This window comes from Rhea americana, unplaced genomic scaffold (assembly GCF_003343005.1).
Source record: "Rhea americana isolate MKP2758 unplaced genomic scaffold, rheAme1 scaffold_116, whole genome shotgun sequence".
Taxonomy (NCBI): Eukaryota; Metazoa; Chordata; class Aves; order Rheiformes; family Rheidae; genus Rhea; species Rhea americana.
Window position 1 is genome coordinate 2,382,127 of NW_028185217.1, and position 19,222 is coordinate 2,401,348.

At 35.9% G+C, this 19,222-nt stretch overlaps 1 protein-coding gene across 2 annotated transcripts in view; it reads right to left on the bottom strand.

Moving 5' to 3' along the window:
• Window positions 1–19,222, bottom strand: part of HSPA4L (heat shock protein family A (Hsp70) member 4 like) — a 30,433-nt gene that overhangs the window by 6,744 nt on the left and 4,467 nt on the right. Inside the window, exons 2-16 of one of the 2 annotated variants that reach the window (XM_085318221.1) lie at window positions 19,006–19,063; window positions 17,396–17,536; window positions 15,540–15,662; window positions 13,932–14,031; window positions 11,822–11,955; window positions 10,614–10,858; window positions 10,446–10,522; window positions 9,128–9,279; window positions 8,538–8,644; window positions 8,030–8,163; window positions 6,175–6,377; window positions 3,465–3,566; window positions 2,810–2,947; window positions 2,018–2,143; window positions 760–867 (exon numbers count right to left, since the gene is read on the bottom strand). In XM_085318221.1, the coding sequence (XP_085174347.1) occupies window positions 760–867; window positions 2,018–2,143; window positions 2,810–2,947; window positions 3,465–3,566; window positions 6,175–6,377; window positions 8,030–8,163; window positions 8,538–8,644; window positions 9,128–9,279; window positions 10,446–10,522; window positions 10,614–10,858; window positions 11,822–11,955; window positions 13,932–14,031; window positions 15,540–15,662; window positions 17,396–17,536; window positions 19,006–19,063 (1,948 nt within the window). The remainder of the gene's footprint in view (window positions 1–759; window positions 868–2,017; window positions 2,144–2,809; window positions 2,948–3,464; window positions 3,567–6,174; window positions 6,378–8,029; window positions 8,164–8,537; window positions 8,645–9,127; window positions 9,280–10,445; window positions 10,523–10,613; window positions 10,859–11,821; window positions 11,956–13,931; window positions 14,032–15,539; window positions 15,663–17,395; window positions 17,537–19,005; window positions 19,064–19,222) is intronic. The other variant, XM_085318229.1, reaches the window with a different exon arrangement.

A 19,222-nucleotide genomic window follows, 5' to 3' on the forward strand; every position in this document is an offset into this window, starting at 1 on the left:
TAGAGATACATAGTTAAAGATCATTACAAACTGAGCAGTCATTCATCAGAACTCACATCTGCCCATGAGATTACTTTTTTTTGTGGTAGTTACTAATCAAACAATAAAATGAAAGCTACCRTTAAAGCACTCTTCAGCCTTTACCTTTAAGTATTAGRCCAAAAAAGTTCAGTTTTACAATGTAGCTGTAGAATACCACTGAAAGTAGGAATTAGGTTGAGTTTGTCAAATTAGGTTTGACAGTGAGCTGCTGTCAAAACATTTCAGCTATATAATTTTCTTATATTGCTGAAACAGGAAATTCAGAGCATGAGTTTTGAAGTGCATTTCTGAAGACCTGAGGGACTGGGATTAAATAAAAAAAACAAAAACACCCAAACCACTTAAGCCTCTATCAGAATGAGAAAAGAATTATACAAAATTCCCACAGCAATTAGTTTTATTATTGGTAACTACTTAGGGCCTGCTTCACTTTTCAGTTTGAAATTTTTCAAACTAGAAGCACAGTCAGCATTAGAACTGACTGTATATTCTTAGTTCTAAATATATATATATATGGATGTATTTCAGTCATGCAGTGAACAACCTGGATGTTCATACTTAGAAGTCAGATGTACACATCCTTCATTAGAGGAGCTCTGCTTACTTAACCCAGTTTTTGCAAGTGTGTGCATATATACACATACATACATGTGCACACAAACACACATATACAGACACATACTTATTTTTTAAATAGAAAATAACTTAAAGCCTTACTCTTAACTCCTGAAGCTTATCCATATACACTTGTTTTGGCTGGTCTTCTCCATCTTCATAAAGCCAGTTTTCTGTGTCTTCCAACATCAAGGTCAGCTTATTTGAATCCTATGAAGCAAATTAGGAATGTTCACAACAACATAAATAAGACTCCTCCACACAAACACAGAAACCTCCATACTCAAAAAGTGACTGTAATTCAAAAGCAGTGACTGATCAACTTCAAAAACAAAATTTTACCCAATCATACAAGCAGCACTTCAGCCCCACTAATCTGATCTGCAAGTGAAGTTTATGGTTATTACATAACTTTGGTATTTTATGAGAAATGACAGGCATCTTTTAAAAAAGGCTTGCATGTTTTCTTTATATGCAAAGTTCTGCTGATCAGGAACTCCTGTAGCATAGTTGGAAGAAGAGGAGACCAACAGAAATTTGGATAACAAATACATATGCTGAAGTTCAGTTTCTTTCTATTGGACTATCAGCTATATGTAAGCTTTGAGCTTGGTCCTGTCCGTTGTCTATACTTATGTAAGTAAACAGATTTTTTTTTTCCATCCCAAATTCAAAACAAAGAAAAAAGTCTCGCACCCTGGAGTTTATAGTAAAGGGTATCTGCACTACATTGCTGGGTTAGTGCAGGTGATCAAGAGAGCAGGCCTTAAGCAGCTGCTGCTCCTGGATACTTGTTGTTTCAGGAACTAGTTGCCTGCTACCAGCCACCTTTTATTTAAATGGCTGTTWCAGAGAAACTGCTGTAGGCCAAATGTTCTTTCAATACTGCTTTTGCAAAAGCACAGTAAACAATTTCTCCACCACCTTCTGCTTGGATGTCAATAGCACATGAGGTTCAAAATGCTTTTAAAGCAGGGAAGGAATCATATTTCCAAGTTATGACATATAGAGGACAAAACACAGCCACAGTCACTCCACTTGTGCTCATTTTCATTTTACTCCTACCCACTGATGCCATTTAGAGGCTAACTGATCAGTCCTACTTTTTGACTCCCACAATAGGGCAGTATTTCTTTATCTGAAATCGCTGCTTACAAAACTCAACATATTTGTATCATAAATGTCTGGCTGAAGCGTACATATCATGAACTTCACCTCTGTGAAATGAACCAATTTCACATTGTGAAGCAAGTCCAAGAACTCCAGCAGCCTYCACATACCCACATTCAAATCTATGAATTCAAAGGATTTTTTGAATTCAAATGATTTTTTGAACACTTGAAACACAGGTATGTCTTACTTCTTCAGTGATGAATTTCTCAAAAACTCCACATAGCTTGTCTCTGAAGTCATACACATACTCTTCAACAGCATTCTTAGCATCATTTCTTTCTTTCTCAAGCTTGTCTTGCATCATCATCTTCCCCTATGGAGGAAAAAGACTTAGTTTAAGCTAAAGGCATTTTAAGTGTCAATCTGAAGCATTATTCTTTTGAAATTTTACCACAGAACTTCCCCAAAGGGTGTTAATTCACTGTCAGTGATAATATCTGCACCTTCCTGTAACTTTTGTATTCTCCACAGGAAGAACTGGGGAGGGGGTAGAGTTTTCATTTGGGAACTGGTTGGTAAATGCCTCAAAGAAATTGGATCTGGTATCAATTGTAAACTGACTACCATAGATAGAGGACTAGAAGTGAAGAAAAGCCTTGACCTTGGTTTAAAAGTTACTAGGAATTATTCTGTCCAACAAAAATATTTTTATTCTTTATACATTCTACTTCATTCATTCTACATATTCTGTTTTATTCTTCATATTGTTTCCCAGAGATGARTTTATGTTGGTAGAATCCTAACAGGAATCAACATGACACCTGGAAAGCTCAGAGAGGATCTTTTCAAGATGACCTGGGAGTCAAGTGTTTTCAGTGAAACACAGTATGTTAGTTTCAAAATAAAACAAAAATGATAATAAAAAGACAAAACMCTAAAGAACTTTAAATTGAATAATAAAGTAAGTTTATGGCTGCAAGTACTCTTGGAGAATTATTTACAGTGTCATTCGTTTGAGCTGTCTGTTTATGCTACATACCTCATTTTCTATATAGCAATTGATAATATCTTGTCCCAGTTGTCTGTAGAGGCTAGCCTGTATAGGTAGATCAATACTTTTGACTTTTGCTTTAGCCTTAGGCTGGTTTGGATGATCTTGCTTGTCTCCAGAAGCAGTCTATAAAAAGATTTACAACAAATTTTGAACAGCACTATTATTACATTTTTGCTCAAAAGGAAACAAACCACTCTAATAAAACAGCTAGAAGTGAATCAGATGTAAATAAATCATACAGTTTTACTACTGCTATTCAGAATCACCATTCCATTAGTTTGGTTCAAAACTAAGGTAATTTCTTTAAAGGTAACTTGAAAAAGCTAAGCTATTAATAAAACTTGTTCAAGAGCTAAACGCACTTGCACATTCCTTTCCTTACCATTTCTTAAGTTTCCTTAAATTCCATCTTCACTATAAAACTCTATGTTAAATAAAGGAAGCTTACTTCAAAGTCTTAACCATGTATTACATTGAAAATGAAAGCATTAACACAGGATTTCTAATACAGCTATTGCAGTGGAGCTGTGGTCCTCATCAACTGCAATACACAAGACTSTGTTTGATTAATAGAAAGAATTTGAGAACACCAAGCAAAGAAAGTTTGAGAAACATTTCCTTATCAATACTGAATACAAACTTTTGTTTCAGTTCCTGTGTTTTCAGTTTCTTCATCTGCTTGGCTCTGTTGTTCAGTCTGACTTCTCTGAATACCTTCATCTTGATCAACCTGCATTTTATCCTAGAAAGAGAGTTACAAAACTGARTGTACAGCTTTGCTGTTGTATTTTTTTTATGACTGAAGTCAGCTATGACAGATCACATATTATATATGGACAATTCAGTCTTAGGTTTTGATACAACATGTTTAGACAGCTATTTTGATACAGTATTGCATTCACATCCTTTTCAGTTGAGATTCTACTGTGCCTGTCCCCCTTGAAGTAATTAGAATGCATCCTCTGTTCCCTAAGGCAGAATTACACTAAATTCAGTGAATACTCTGTCCAATTTAATTTAAAAATAAATACATCTAAAATGTATGTAAAGAACATTCTAGGAACACAACACTGACACAGGCAAAAACAAACAAGTTCTCTATGGAACAGCCAGAACTGCAATCTCTTACTGCTTCACTCAAGTTCTGAAGTTTGTCATCCAATGCAAAAGTAGCTTAATCATCCTGTTAACATGCATCTGCACCATATGTCCATGAAAAAATAGTTCTTTAGTAGGCTCATGACCAATTGTCTTCCCCTGCCATCCTAAAGAATGTGTTTTGCTTAAACTTATCTGCAGTTTACCTATGCCTTTTTCTAAATTTGCAGGCCCTAGTGACATGGTGGTAATTATCAGAGCTAGTCACTTGATCTAGTTTAAAAAATACAGTTTGTAGTCTTCGCAAAAACCTTTCATAACAGAATATGGGAGAGTCTCAAATTTTCAGGATGACTCCAATATTCAGATTAACCAGCGCATCARTAGTGAGCTGTAACTAAGGCTTTCAAGGTCGATTACTTCGATTACAAGCAATTGCAGCTCCTGGATTCACACTTTACATATGCGCATGAAATTTACTGTTATTTCTGGGAAATAAGGAATTATGTACTTAGAGGGTTTTGTTCAGACTCCAGCACTGGCACATATGCTGCAGCTGTTGCAGGTTAGGCATGTTAATTGATTCAGCAAGTCTTTAACCATAGAAGTTAAAAAGCAAGCTGTTTTTCCCAAATTTAAGCTTTGTTATTTCAGACTGAGGAGGATGGAAAATACTCATTTACCATTCYTACTGTTCACACAGAAAAGGCAACAACTGGAAGGAAAAGTTTTTTCTACRAGGAAAAAAAACTAGAGGGGAAAAAAGATGGGTATATATACACCACAAACCTCTTCCTCAGAGTCGAGGTTATCATCCTCAATAATGAAAGATAATTGCTGACATGCACCATTGTAAAACAGAAGATTTATTAGGATGAACAGAAGTACTACAAATAAACAAAAAGCCTGAGGATGGAAGAAGTTACTCTTGTACTAACATTGAACACCGGRTAGTACTCCTAGGAACCTCCACGTGCAGTACTGATTAAACAAAGTGCCAGCCATGTCCCTTTCAACTGTTTCATTTATATACAAATATCAGATGCTAAAGACTTGTCCACAAAGAACAGCATTAAGTTTGGTATTCAAAGTACCAGTTTACCCTCTAAGGCCTTAAACACAGTGGAGTGTTTAAGGAGCCTGCTTATATCACCTAATACTAGTTGTGTAACTACTTGTTCCAACTCCTGTACTATATTCAACTGAAGCAGAAAAAGCTGCAAAGGACAAGTAATGAGAAGAAATGCATTTATTCCTCTTCTCAAATAAAAACAGTAAGTTACTCAGCAACAGAACATTCCCTTGGGGCCTTCAACAGCCTCTTACACTAGTCACCACTGAGCAGTTTACAATCTCGGAGAAACAGCAGGAGCAGCAAGCAGTAACTTGCTTACTGCTTCACTGTCTGCTCTTTTTCCTCTACACTTTCTCCCCTGTGAGCAGTGGGGTACCTAAAATACTAAGTTAAGGAAGGGCACAAGCAAACAAGGCAGGCTGTTGAGGTCACCTTTGGGGTGCCTCTTCCAGCTGCAAACCACTCCCTGGTGCCTAGTCCTCAGCTCTGCAATACACTTGTTTTACCTTGCAACGCAACCACCTACTTTGAGGAGGTAACACACCGTCAAGGGAGCTGACCCTCCTTGCTCTCATACAGGAGAACTGATGGACCAAATACTGTGAGCTGACACCAAGGATCTGTAGCATTTATGTAACTGCTGGCCCATATGCTCAGGAAATACAAAATGCTGAATTCTCAGTTTTAATGACAAAGTTGTTACACATTTATTTCCAGCACTTCCCCCACTGTAGTCTTAARAGACAGCTTAAGAATTAACAGTACTGAAATACGCAAGTAAAAGACTGTTTATGAAAAACAAGTCTCTCCATGCATTGTATCAAGAAATATTTTGTATTTTTTTAATCCATTGACTATGTGGTGCTTTTGGGAAAAACAAGCTCTGAGAACCAACAAGTCTCATTAAGTATGTTCCCACTGGATACCTAAGATTGGCACAGAGACCGGTAAAGAATAAAACAATTCTTGAGAATCTTTCAGCTTTTATACTCTTTTGCTCTTACAACCACACCATCAGTACTTTAGCATGGACATGAAGAAATGTGTTACATAACTGAAGTAGTAATTCAAGGGTGGAGAAGTGATAATTTTGAAAAGCTATACAGTATGATTTAATCTCTAATTACTGGCTCTTTTTGGAATTACAAGGAGTGTAGATATTTACAAGTTTACATACCAGCTCATCATCTTTGCCTTGGTTCTTACTTGATGATTCAGTGTCCATAGGTGTGTCACTGTGATCTCCGTCTATATTCTGCTTCTCTATTACTGAAGCATTAGCCACACTGAAAAGGCCATGGATGTTGACACGCACTTTAACCTTCACTTTAGAATTGTCACCATCATGTTGGGGAACAACATTTTGAATAGTGAAACGCCCTTAAAAAATTTAAAATATGGTTAAACTATAGCTCAAAAAAGGTAGAAGAAAGGATACTCTCTTTTATATCACTTTTTCTTCCTTCCCTAGAAGGGTGTTAATTTAAATAGAGGCTTCATGTAATTTAAGTTATATCTATTTGGAAGCTTCTTACTTTGATATACCTTGTACTTAGCTATACAAGCTGAAGCTAGAGAAATGAAAACCTAGTTTCCCAATAATTACTGGTTAATTTATAAGCCATAGGATGCTGTTGCTTTCTGTATTTCATTTAAAAAAGTTGATACTATTATTGGCTCTTACTCTCAGATCAGAGAAGTCCTACTACTTAACTGAGTTAAGAAGACGGAAAAAAAAAAAAAGGCATGGATGTTGTCAGTATCCTACCTGAACATTCCCACAGCATTCAAGCTAGCACCAGAAGTTTTAAAGATTTGAAGACAATGGAAGGCCTGGCAAACATTTATTCCACTACTCAGACAAGCCTATCAAGCTAACATCAGTTCTAGTGGTACTGCTTCACAAGAAGCCTTGGGAACATAACTGCAAATTGCAGCTCTGCAGAGTAAGACTTTGCAAATTTACACAGAACATGATCTAAACCTGTTACTTTAAGCTTTTCAAKAGAGATATTAATAAAGGCTATGCAGTGATATTTTAGTGAGTTAGGCTGCGCAGAGGATACAAAGAAAGATTAAAGCTCCTATCAACAATGGCTGTTTCAGCATCACAACACATCTTCATTCCTGAAAGGCAGGCACACCCCCATAGTCCTACTGGTCCCACATATAACACAGGAGCAAGTCCAGCAGCAGCCCTCTGYTCCCCTGGAAGGTCTGAATTTGAACACTTATCTAAGAAACAAAACATAGCAACACAGRTGCACTTCACACTTTTGAAAATGAATAGTCTGAACATTGCCTTCTGGAGGCAATGWGGCTGATACCCCATTTTGACACAGGTTGCAAATCTGAGTGAAAGTGATACAGACTCTGCACACGTAAAGGAATTTTCCTAAAAAAGAGACAGTCATCTTAGAGATGGTTTAATAGGAAATACCTACCAAGTTTATATCAGAAACTAATACCTAGTAATTTTATTTAAAAACCCTGAAGACTACTATTAATTATAAGATACTATTAGCTACAAAGAAAATATTCACACCATCTAACACTTCAGACTCTACTACAGATGCTTAAGGTCAGGAAATGCCCATCTTGCATGTTCTGAGAGTAATAGAAAGACAAAACAGATACCAGTCTAGACAGATAACTAGTGTTAAGAGCTCTTTTGATCCAATTTCTCTGAAAAATCCAAGYTGGCCTGCATATCAGATCTTGATCCATTTTAGAGGTGAAAAGAACCACAGAACAGAGTGCTGAACTCTTTGTACCTGCTTTCTTAAAGCATTCAGAAACAGTARAACAGATACAGAATGAAGAAAGCAAACCTTTTAGAAACTACCATGAGATGGTATTGATACTGTTTGATCACTGTATCCAACAGTGGASACTGTGCCAAGCCTTTCTAAAGAGAACTTGGGCTTTTCTATGACCTAGGAAATACAGAGATAAAACCTCTTCTAAAAAGGGCTTTTATTTCCCACAAACACACTTTGTGAAAGTCAGGTTTGTTTTTTTTATGTTCTTACCTATTCTGGAATCAGGATAAGGCACTTCATGAGGATGAGTATAGTAAGCTTCCAGATCAAAAGGCTCCTTCTTGTGAAAAGTAATTACTTTTGAGAATGGAGCAGCATGGTTCTTACTGAACACTTCACACTCCCTGAAGTAGGAAAACATTGAATAAAGTTAAACCATGAAGCACAACTTGATTTTGATTATCCATTATGTTGATGATCATCGGCCATGTTAACAAGTAACTAAATAATGTTTACCTAARGAGTCAGCTTATAACAAGAGCTCCAGGTTGAAGATCTGTAGGTCTCAAAGCTGGACCATACATTTTATGCCACACTTCTCAAAAAATAAGCAAGTTAACACTAAAGTATTTAAAATACATACTCTATGACTAAGCAGTAATTGAAAATCAAGAGGTATGATACAAAAGAAAAYGGAAACTGTTCAAGTGGATAAACAGAGTTTCAAGGCATATACATGCATACACACACACTTTTTAATTAACACCATACAGCTTACCCTGTTCCTTCCTCATAAGATGATTTCCATCTTAACGTTATTGAATAAGGAACAACATCTGTGATGGAAAATTCACGTACTTTAAAAGCTGGGGAAAGAATTGCACACTAGAAAAGAAAGATCAGTTTTACTACATTCATGTGGTGAAATTACTGTATTCTAAGTGCAAACAGGCTACAAATCTGTACAGGTCATACGGAGGTCCTGCTTATCACAATTTTTCAACAAATTTCCTACTATAAGTAGAAAGGCAATCAGGTCATCTGAGCTGAGTGACTTACCTAAATTAAGCTAACAATAACAGATGCTACTTTGCTAGTAAGTGTCAGTACAAAATATGAACAAAGCTTCCAAACCACCATACAGCAGTGTGAGTTATGAAGCTGAACAGGTCATTTCAAGTCCAGCCTTCTAACATCAGTACTAAGTCACCAAATGTAATTTCTTACATGGCCACTGTGACCAMGTGTTCAAAGAGCAAGACAGACCTTGCACCTTGTTTCAGCTGTAGTACCTTTTGGTTAGTTTTGTATTTTAGCAGTACATCACATTAAACAAGTAATAGTGAAGCTGAATTTTAATAGTCATACCTGCAAGGCACAGCCTCTTGCAACAGCTTCATCAGCATTCAGTGTGGTGCTGATTTCTTTACAGAAGAAGTTAGAGATTTGTTCCTTTACTGCTGGGATTCTAGTGGCCCCACCTACAATTTCTATACTGTAGATATCTTCACGTTGAAGTTCTAGAAAAGATCACACAGGATTTTAGGTTATCATCAAGATATAAAAAAAGCTAGTTTTGGACAACCAAGAAGAGGTTAGGACTCATTATCTACACACTGTGACAAGCAATGAATATAATCAATGACCAATGAAATCTTTAAAAATAGATTTGTAGTAATATTCTACTCMAATCTTGGTCCCTTCTGCAAGGCTACACAATTTTCTAGTTACATAGTTCTGGAAATGCAGAAGCAAAACATCTAAACAGTGGTTACTTCATGACAGCTCTTCTTCAAAATGCATCGTCCATGTGTTGCCTCTTTCTGGTGTCCATAAGCCCAAGTGTGTATAACAGGGTTCTCTTAGGCACCCCTGTACTGCTGGACAACACCTCATCTCTCCCAAACAAGAATAAACTAAACTCAGATATATCTCATTAAATGTTCAATTTAATTTTGCTTGCCAATACAGAAAAACAAAACCTTAATTAAAAACGTATGATAAATATTACACTGTACTTGCAGGGTAACTTTAATTCTTGATTCACACTTCCGTGCATAAAGTGATTGCGAACAACTATCAGTCCTTGTATAGTTTTACTGTAGTAGTTACTATTCAAGTTCTTTCTTTGATTACTTCTCTAGCTAACTGACACAAGGAGAATTTTTCCTTTTTGTTTAGCTGAAGAGGCTTGAAATTATCCATTCCCTATYCATTTTTTCCCTAATGTAATGTGAGAAAAAGAAAGTTATTTGCACATGCTTCAAGTAACTTYTTTCAAGTATCTATTGCCAGATTCTCAGATCAGTGAGGACAGGTACATATCACATATGGAAGAAGTTGGCCAGACACTAGCAAAACGTTAAGGCAAAGAATAATGGTTTTGCTATCATTGTTCACGAGAAGAAACAAGCTTTCAGAGGGCCAACCTTTTCCATTGCACAGAGTGAATGAGGGTCAATAACCAGGGTTGCATTGTGATTTGTGCGCTAAATGAGGCAGAAATGAGATCATGCATACATGACAAGCACATGAATGGAACTTACATTTAACTTTTCAGTACTTAGCTTTGCAATTCTAATAAATACAAAAATATATTAAAAAATAATCATTAAAGAGATCTARGATTAACTGTATTACCAGTTACTTTGAGTCAAAAGTAACACCTATATTAACTCCTACTTACTAGCTTGATCCATGGCTGCTCTCAGGGGWGGTTCCACTCGGGACAGAAGGGCAGCACACAATTGCTCAAACTGAGCTCTGCAACAATGGGGGAAAGAAAAGGTCTCGTATTACAAGCCAGCTTAGAGACCACACTTCATTGCACTTCAGGGAAAGTAATGCACAGTACCTGTTCATCTTGCTAGAGACATCAAGGTCATTCATGAAGCACTCAATATTGAGTGGAAGATCAGAAGCATTTGCACTCATAAGCTTCTTCAGTTTTTCACATTCCTGATACAATCGCAGCAGTGCTCGAGGATTCTCTTTTACATTCAGTTTGTATTTTGTCCTGAATTCTTCAGAGAAGTAGTCTACTAAAGCCTCATCAAAATTCCTACCACCTAAGAAAGGGTCAAAGGTAGTAGCCAAGACCTATGTAGAAGCAAAAGAACAAAAATTAAACTCAGAGTTAATGTTTTAGATCTGGGGGTAGCTTTCATATGGARCATGGTTTTAAAAGTTAGGTTTTAAAAGTTATCAGACAGGTTTGATAAGAAAATCACAATGGATTTTGCTGTATGTTACTACTATGCAACCACCTGACAGGGCAACTTTTTATTTAAAGTTAATGCTTCAAACTTTTAGTTCCTGCCCCCCTCCAAAAAAAAACAAAACAGAAACCCTCAAAAACTCATCTAGCAAAGAACTCCCAAACCACCCCCAATACATTAACCATGTTACTTCCTACCATGCTWTGATCCCCTACACAATTTACTATCTCACTAAAGCAGCAGACTGAGATAGCTATCCTGTCATGCTATTACTAGTTCTGTGTTTTAAGTAACAAAAGTTTCACCTTCCATATGACCTGTATGTGACCATGTTTTGCTAGCAAAATAGATTTACAAAAACATTCTCTCATCCTTTAAGTTTGGGAGAGTGGTGGTTATCTCAGAATTTGAAAGTGAAGATCATTCAGTTATATTTTACATATTTAGATTAAGACCTAATGTATGGCAGGAGGGGGAAAAAAAAGTTTGGTTCACCAATTCCCCATTCTACTGAAGAGAAAGAAGCAAGYTGCATGACTACAAAGATAGAGACTACCAAAAAATACAAGCATCTGTTTCAGTGAGGTAACAGGGCACAAACWTCATGCATACACTTAGCTGTCAAGCACTTTTCAGAATACTTTGGGCTACTTTATTCTACTTTATTCCTGCACTTCATAGAAATTGTTCTGGTAAAATTGCCCAAAATATCAGAATATTTTGGTATACAGCACTTCTAAAGTATTTGCTACAGGCATTTACTAGTTAAAAACACACACACACTTCCCAGCATAGTATTGACGTATCAGTCAATAAGTTTTAGTGTATAGCACAGAAAAGTTACCTTTAGTTTTCCTTTGTTAAAAGCACAGATTGAAACCTGATATGCAGAATGTCCCATATCTACAAAGACCACGTTTCTCGGCTTCTCTTCCAAGGCCGGCAGATCTTGCTTGTATATTCCATAGGCTAGTGCAACTGAAAAAAAGAACACAAGAAAGTTACTGATGTAAATTAAAGGTGAAGCTGTATGCAAATGTAAAGCATGGTAAAAGCAATACAAAAAGGAACCATGCTGCTTATTATATTTCTTCTTACAGACACCTCTTCTACTATGCTCAAATAGAACATAAGGCTGCAAAGGGTTATGGGCTTTAAACTTGATTTTCATTTCTTATTGTTTGACTTACAGTTGCGTAAGCCTCATGATTGAACATGAGGTAATTGAGTAATTAACATTTAAACATTCCGTATAAACTAACATCTCTTTCCAACAGAAATCATGTTCTGCACTCATACTGTGCACCTCCAACCTGCTAACTTTAAGTAGCATCTTTACTCCATCAGTTTAAGTTTTTAGATTCAGTGTCTATCAGATCATTTTAAAGTCTGAGAATTATTGTTCATATATGAAGAAGCTCATCACAAGCAAAACTAACTTGTTAAAAACAGATTTTTCACTGTTCATATAGAAAAATGAACATCAAGTGAAATTTCAACACTACTAAAGCTATCACCTCACATTTCAGCTCTGCTTGTAGCCACGTTAACATTGCTGTTTGTGAAAAGGCTATTCCAATTGTTGTTTTATTAATACAGATCAAGCCTTATAGAACTCTCTCCTTCAAACACCTTACTTTCAATCTTGCAAAATTCAAGTGTAAAGAAATAAAGAAAAATGTAAGAAATAAAGAAAAAAACATTTATAACACTAGTTTAATATCGATATTGAAATCTTAGATTTCAATAAAGTTGGTTGAAGAATTAAAAAAAGAKAATTTAAGTCAAGGAACACTTTGTTACTAGTTCAAACTGCTCCACTTCTGTTCCCATGAAGCACAGCCTGTTTTTATACGGTACCTCAAAAGCAATTCACCACAGCCAGGAGGCAAACTCACATYGCCTCTATAAACCTTTGTTTTCAAACTTCCTAAAGGCTTTTCAGCAACAGGAAACTGCAATAAGCAAATTAATACAAATGATATTTATGCCAGTGCTACAGCAACTGATAGGTCTGCCAGTAGTTTAAACACAGTCACACTCCCACAAACTTATGCTCAATTTGATCCAGATGTTTTGGAAAGTCCTGCAGTTATTTCTAAATATGATCAGCAAGTCTGCTTTCAGAAAAAGCTGCATAAAAATGCAGTTTGCTTGCATTATATTTTAGATTACACCTTTTGGAATCCCCCTTAAATATCTGACCTCAAGTAAGTACTAGCTTACGATTAATAAGTATTTCACTAATACTCCCAAGTGATTTACTTTTTATTCCAGCACATTCATCTTCCAATAAGCAAGAAAGTCACATTATCATTTTTATCAAACTGGGGAAAATAWACAGGTGTTAATAGTTAACTGCAAATGAAATGAAAAAGCTGTATGGGTGAGAGATYGTTTGAAAATGCACTGTAGAGCAAAACATGGAGAGTATCACACTTAAGACTTCACTACAGACAWAAATGATAAACATGATAATAGATAAGCAGTGTATTTACTGTCAGCTTTAGAAAGAAAAAAGCTAGTTTTGAAAATATTGTACAACAGTATTATTTAATGCAACACGCAAGAATTGCTGTAGCTGGATTATCTATCAGAGATTCTCAAGCTAGCTCAGGCCTTCCCAACATAGCTCCATGCCATAGCAGAGACACTTCAGAAGCAGAGTAACTATGTTTAATGTGGCAGCTCAAGGCAGTTGACAAAGGAAGTCTCATCCTCTTACCCTGTCTGGTAAACTGAGAACACCACACCACTAGCAGAGTTACTTTGTTTCCAATTCCCAAGCTGCTACTGGGTGGTATTGGCTGTGACAGCTTTTCCCAAGCTCTTGATTGTGCAACACTGGTACCTCACTGGCCTKACAGATTAATAACCTGAAGTAGGGGAAAAAGGCAACCCACCAACGCATTTACATGCAGTGCTGCTTATTTCTGTGCATGTAGCCCTCTTACCTGCTGTAGTTTCATTCATTAGCTTCAGACAATTTAATCCTGCAATCTGTGCAGCTGCCATTACAGACCTTCTCTCAGCATCAGTGAAGAAACTGGGTACCTGTTCACAAGAWATCATTATATAGGACATTATAATATATGAACTTTAATTCTAGGAAATCAGATGTACCATTAAACAATCCTTTACATTTTAATACCACAAGAAACAGTTAAGCTAGCCTCAGATTAATAAGGTAGTCCAAGTAAAACAGCTAGACAATTCATTTTAATGCATGTTTTAATYAAAAACTTCAAAGCAACAAATTTGTTAGCTCAGGTCCAGACTCAAGTGTTTTGAGCTAGATTTAAGCACGAAAAACCCTTATTTTTTATATTCTTTCTATTGAGATTTTGATCTTGAAGTCTTTAAAAAAAGTTTCTAAAAACATTTTTAYAGCATAAAGTCAACATCTTTGCTAAAAATAAACTGTCATTAAAGTACTACTGCACTAAGCTATAGTTCAAGCTTAATTCCATAGTGCTGAATTTGTGTTACAACTGACGCTATACCATATATTGTATTGTTTTTAGTTACCACGTGCACACTGCAAGCTGGCACTGCAGTATAACAATACTCAATTCCACCAAAAACAGCCAAAGCACAGTCAGAACCCACTTAGAAACTAGCTGCAATCAACTGTCACCTTTTAAACTTAATTGAAACTTAAAACCATAGCACTACATTCATAGTTTCTGTATCATTAGCTGTCATWATAGTGTATTACCAAGGATTCCTTATTATGTGGGAGGTATTTGTGTAAGTTGTTGTACACCATAACAAAGCAAGCAAAAAAGATCAGAACAGACTTCTAACACATACAGCTTTCCATTTCCCTTCTATTTGAGAAGGAGGAGGGAGGTAATCCAAACAGTTCATGCCTAGATGTCTCACTGAACAAGAGCAGAAGTGAAGCAGGAAAAGGAAACAGRCAATATGAAAGGCAGAAATCTAGAATTTTGTATCAGGACCAAAACCTGGGCAAGGAGACTATCAAAGCAAGAAGCTCCACAGGTAAAACAAACTAACCATAAAAAAAAAAAAAAAATGTGGGCCATTCATATTTCTCAGAAATTGTTAGTATGACCCTCAGAGCCACGAAGCTTAGGCAACTCTGAATCTACACTAAAACTCAACAGCATTCAACTTTAGATATAAAGGATTTTAACATATGTTTGGGACAGTTCTATAGAAATGAGGACAATATACCACATATAGGCCAGTCCCCATTTATAASAAGCTAGTTATCTTAGCACTGAGTCAGCAAATCTGCATCAGTTTGGCAAGTATTTTCTGTCCAAACCCACAATGATTTAATGTTTTTTTTTTTCATTTTCTGACATGTGATTACAGAAACACTATCAGTCAGAAAGATTAGAATAAAGGCCTACTTTTTTTTGCAAATCAGTTATAAATAGGTAAACAGTTGTGTATTGCAATGTAAATTTGCAGTTTTGTTTTTTGTAAGTGATTTCTTTCTATTTTATCTATTCCCACACTGCATCATGACATAAATTGTTAAGTTTAAAGTTATCTGTGAACAGAATGGCAATAAATATATTACAACTTACTGAAATCACACAGTCTGCCACTGGCTTCTTCAAAGCACTTTCTGAAGTCTCTTTGAGCTTGGCCAGTAACATTCCTGTTATCTGCTCAATTGCAAATGGTCTCTCTTCATCTAGATATCTCACCTGAAATTTAAAAAAAGCAATTCTGTAATAAATCATCTCAGGTTAAATTTTCTCAGCACCAGTGGATGTAATTTTGCAGGGACAAGCATTTACTCCTGGGCCAGTGCACAAGTGAGCTTTTCAACTTCCCTTTGAAATCTTGGCAAAGCCATCTAATCAAGAACTAATCTGAAGGCTATAGGCTTGGTTTTTGCCTACCCAACACCAAAAGTCCCACCAAAAAACACAAAAAAGATCTTTTCAAATATTTGTCATCTCTTCCCTAAGACATGCTGCTTGAATTTTTTTTTTTTTTTTTAGTTTTGATCAATGAGACCCAGGTTTAACACCATACTGTGGACACAGGTAACACAATGTCAATTGATGCTATGGATTCATGCTACTTGAACAAATTGTAACAGATCAGTTTTGTTGAATATCCATTTGTAGGAAGCCCTGACACTTCAGTTATTTCGAAGGATTATTCAAAACGCTACAGCTTTTTTTTAATTTAAAAAAATTTAATAGCTAGCATCATGTTCTTCCTGACATGAGCTAAAAATCCAAGCTTTGGAACAAATGCAATGAACATTCATTTCCTTCAAGAATCACTTAGGCACATAAGGTGRAGCAAGGGCAATCAAGGCAACCCCAGCAGTCCTGTCCTGCCCAGGAAACACATCTCTATCTTTGCGCCTGTACTTGGGAGTGTCACATGAGGTTTAATGTCCTGAATTCCTGTCTGACTGGGGTTTCTCTAGCAATCCTGAACACCCCTGTGCAGGGAACCTAAAAAAGAACAACTACAGCTATGTTTACGCTGGCAGTTATTAAGGTACAATATGAGCATGTCTACAAAGTAAAAGAATTTCCTTGGCAAAGCAACCCGAAGTGCAATAAATGAGGATGATGGGAACATTTGCTTCAAAAGTGCACTCTGCATCCAAATTAAAATGTTAATGGTAGATGTATACAGAGTCTGAAGTCAGAAGTCTAAATTTTGAGAACAGCAGTAATTTATTTCAGAAGTAAATTAAGAGTAAATAACCTGTTCAGATTAAATATTCAATACATTATCTGTTTTCCCTGAAACTTGGTGTCTGCATGCCCATAAGAGCTAAAAYTTAGCCAAGATTAATAGTCATGCACTATAATTAAACCTATTTGAAAGTAACCTGTTAATGTAAGGTATAACCTACTACAGTTAAGTRTAGAAAGCTAATACAATTGACAAGAAAGCTCAACTGACATCTCAAAGCAAAAAAGTTAGTATAATATTTGAGCATATATTCCTATAGGGTAAATAATGTTCATCATCTTTAGATAAAAASTTCATTACACAGTAAATTTTATTCAAGGCAAGTGCAAGCCAAACAACATTTTTTTAGGTTAGAGCTAATAGCTCTGGAGTGTACCTGTACAGGTACGCTTCACACTAGCTTTTTACATTGTCTTACTAGTAAAAGAATATGTAYATACTGCAGATCAAGTTCTCTTGATCCTTCCAATCATTTCTCCTTATAATTCATTCACTTCTTTACATTAGAAAGATAACAAAAATATGCTAAGGAAGACTTTGTGAAAAATAAAAGATGCATTACTGTACTGCTAAACTGATGTTTCTTTTTAAAATGGACATGAACAGATTTAGAGATTTCTTAAGGAAAATTTAAGTAAATACAAGTAGGAAGACACAAAGCTCTTAAGTGCTAATCTTTACCACTAGAGATATTCTGCACAAAGCTCTAACTCACCTTTACTCCTACCGAGCCATTCGGCATCTTCTGAAGCTCATAGGGAAGTTTGGCCCTTTCAGCTTGTATGTAAGGATCTTCAAATGCTCTTCCATGCAGTTTTTTGAAGCCATGTAATGTATTTTTTACATTTGTGACAATCTGTAGAAAACATATTTCACTTTGAGTTGACCATGATATACGTGGTATAGAAGACAATCTAGAAGGGGTTTGAACTTGCTTCAAGCAATATATATTTATTGGAAAATAAGAGGGTGGGGGGCATAGCATACAGGAAAAAGTTGTGTGTTTTTTTTTTTTTTTTTTTTTTTTTWAAGAAAAATCTTCTCTCCATTATAAAACTCAAAATTTCCCCCCTTTTTAATATCAGGAAGTGTGTAGCCAATTTTTACTGCATCTTTTATTAAAAGGAGCTTTCTGATACAGCATGTGACATTTGATTATCCTATTACACATTCATTGGTGCAGACAGTCATTGCAACAATGAAACTCCTACTTACATTAACCTTAAATGGAACTTTAACAAATTTAAGCCTTCCATTTCCTTTGAAATTCAGCTTTAATTCAGATTCCACCTAGAGATAAAAACCACCTCATAGCTACTCTCCCTAGTCAGTGTTTCACCTAAAGTATTTTAAGAACATAAAGGACCAGAAAAAAAACTCTAACAAACACAGTATTTAAACTATTAAAAAAGTTACTCCAGGGTAATTATTCCAGCATAAACTGAGCTTACTAGTCTAAATACCATGCTTAATAGCTGGAGAAAACTGTGACTGACAGAGTATCTTAAAGTTCAGAAGCTGAGCTCAGATAAGCAGTGTAAAGTTTCTCAGAAAGAAAATGATACAGCCTCTGCCAGATACTGAGCATTCATAGTATTACCAGTGGGCTCCATTACCTTTACATCCACTAGGGCAAAGTAGCTAATTCAACTTCCAATTACCTACACACTGCTAAGAAGAAAGAAGTCTTCTTCTCAGCATGCTAACATGATGTATATGTGAAAAAGACAGCAAGATCTCATCTGCTTTGGCTTTCTAAATTCACACTGSTCATTAAATGACTGAGTAGAAGACTTCATAAAGTATTTTACTCTCAAAGTTCTTTGTCTTCTCAGGTGGCAAGTGAAATTAGAGACTTACAGAGAAATTTTACTTCTGTCTGAACTTCTGAGTTAAGACAACAAATTACTAAGATGYATTCATTTCACTTTACAAACATCAATATATACATTCTAGGCTTTCAATCTTCAGCTTCTGTTTTAGCTTTTCTAAAATATAAACACAGTATACTCCCCCAATTGAGATTGAAACATGAACTCCATTATTGAGGAGACAAGTGGGTAAGAAGAAGAAAAGTTTTTTACTGTGGAGGGGAGCAGATTTTTTTCACTCTCCACTTTTACTCTAAATGACAGAAAACAAGGCAGAAACAGTGTTTCAACTCCAATACAGGGAACTGAAGCAGTGAGAACCTTACTAATTATCTGTTGTATTTTACAATAGTAATTCCTCTACAACAGAGGAATACCAAGTTCATTCATTACTATTGTTTCCACAGTTCAACATAAGAAGTCAGATAATTATAGGGTTTTTTGATCCGTTTACCTGGCTCTTTGCTGCATTCCCTATGGCCCGGGTCTTGGAGCCTAAGGATATACATGCTCTAAGTAAAGGAAAAAAAAAGAAAAAAGAAATTTAGCTTCAAAGAACACAGAGTATTTTCATAGTACTCTTAAAAACAGTTTTAAAATACATGTAGTAGCAGAACACAGATGGGGTATTTAACTTTATTATACAAAGCATCAGAACTTGAGAAATTCTG